Source organism: Eimeria mitis, genomic scaffold, assembly GCF_000499745.2.
Source record: "Eimeria mitis Houghton genomic scaffold, Emh_scaff622, whole genome shotgun sequence".
NCBI lineage: Eukaryota > Apicomplexa > Conoidasida > Eucoccidiorida > Eimeriidae > Eimeria > Eimeria mitis.
In genome coordinates this window covers 8,584-10,120 of record NW_013574415.1, presented here as the reverse complement: position 1 = coordinate 10,120, position 1,537 = coordinate 8,584, and the positions used below count along the sequence as shown (strand labels likewise).

Genomic DNA, 1,537 nt, shown 5'->3' with positions numbered 1-1,537 from the left:
AGCTGAAAACGCCTGTTCTCCTCACTAAATTAAAAACCCTAAACCCTAATAAAGTCTCTATAGAAAAAGAAAATTCTCTCTAAACCCTAAACCCTAAACCCTAAACCCTAAACCACTCACACCTGGGGGGGGGGCCCCCAAACCCAGAGGGTACAGCTGTTGCTGAGGACCAGTGGTTAGGGCCCCCCGTTGTTACGTTATTTGTGTATAAAACTCTGAAATAAATTAAAATAAAGTAAAAATAAATAAATTAAAACATAAAATATTATAAAAAGAGAAAAAAAAAGAAAAAAGAAGCAGAGATGCAGCAGCAGCAACCTATAACAACCCCCCCAGCACCGGTGGTGTTGCTGGGGTGGTCTGGGGGCCCCCAGCAACAAATATATGCATTTCTTTCTCTTAAAAACATAAAAAATAAATTTATTATTTTTATTTTTATATATTTACGTTTATTTCGGTTGTTTCTAGCCGCAACAAACACACTCCTGCTGAGGCTGCCACCCCTGAGGTCACCGCCTAGGGTTTAGGGTTTAGGGTTTAGGGTTTAGGGTTTAGGGTTTATAGGAGAGGTTTTCGTTTGGCATCTCAACGACTACCCCCTTCTACAGTGTAAACCTCTAAACCCTAAACCCTAAACCCTAAACCCTAAACCCTAAACCCTCGCGTTGCAAACCCTCTTCAAGCCAAACCCTTTCTTCTTTGCCTGCCTGCAATAGGGGGGCCCCCAGAACCCTTGGGGGCCCCTAAACCCTATCCAGCAGCCCGGAGGGGCCCCCCGTTCTGTCAGTTCATTCAAACCCTGATGGGGGGGGCCCCCACCCCCCGCTTGGGGGCCCCCCCCTCCAGTACCCCCAGCGCACATGCAGCAAACAAAGATATCTCTGGGGGGCCCCTGGGGGCCCCCACTGCGAGTCTTCTATCGCAAGCATCGACAGCAGCAGGAGCAGCAGCAGCAACTGTAGCAGCAGAAGCACCAGCAGCAGCAGCAGCAGCAGCAGCAGCAGCAGCAGCAGCAGCAGCAGCTGATGATAAGGGGGGGGGTGCTGCTGCTAGCCCCCCTACCCTGGCTCCCCTCAATGGGGGCCCCCCTTCATACAGCTGCCTTGAAGACAGCTGCGCAGACAACATCTCGGGGGCCCCTTCTGCTGCTGCTGCTGCTGCTGCTGCTTCTTCTGCTTCTGCTGCTGCAGCAGCAGCAGCAGCAGCATCTACGGAAGCAGAAGTGCCCCCACGGTGTAAGCGATCCAGCACGTATGCAGACTGGAGCAGCAGCAGCAGCAACAGCAACAGCAGCAGCAGCAACACCAGCAGCAGCAGCAGCAGCAGCAGCAGCAGCAGCAGGAGACAGAAAGGAGACAGTGCAGCAGCAAGAGGCCGCCCCTGGTGTCGATACACCTGGACCTTCGCTCAGCACCTCCGCGACCCGCAGCTGCTGCAGCTGCTTGCTGCAGCTTTTGCTGCAGCAGCAAAACGTAGGGGGGCCCCTCGGTGCCCTCTGCCGCGGCAGGAGGCCCTTTCAAAGCAGCAGCAGCAGCAA

The 1,537-nt window shown here is 53.5% G+C and overlaps 1 protein-coding gene across 1 annotated transcript in view; it reads left to right on the top strand.

Annotated features, from left to right (window-relative positions):
- Positions 1 to 802: 802 nt before the first annotated feature.
- EMH_0018060 (uncharacterized protein) overlaps positions 803 to 1,537 on the top strand; it is a gene marked incomplete at both ends in the record, with an annotated part of 1,973 nt that continues 1,238 nt past the window's right edge. Inside the window, one exon of the mRNA XM_013501046.1 lies at positions 803 to 1,537. Coding sequence (XP_013356500.1) covers positions 803 to 1,537 — 735 coding nt within the window.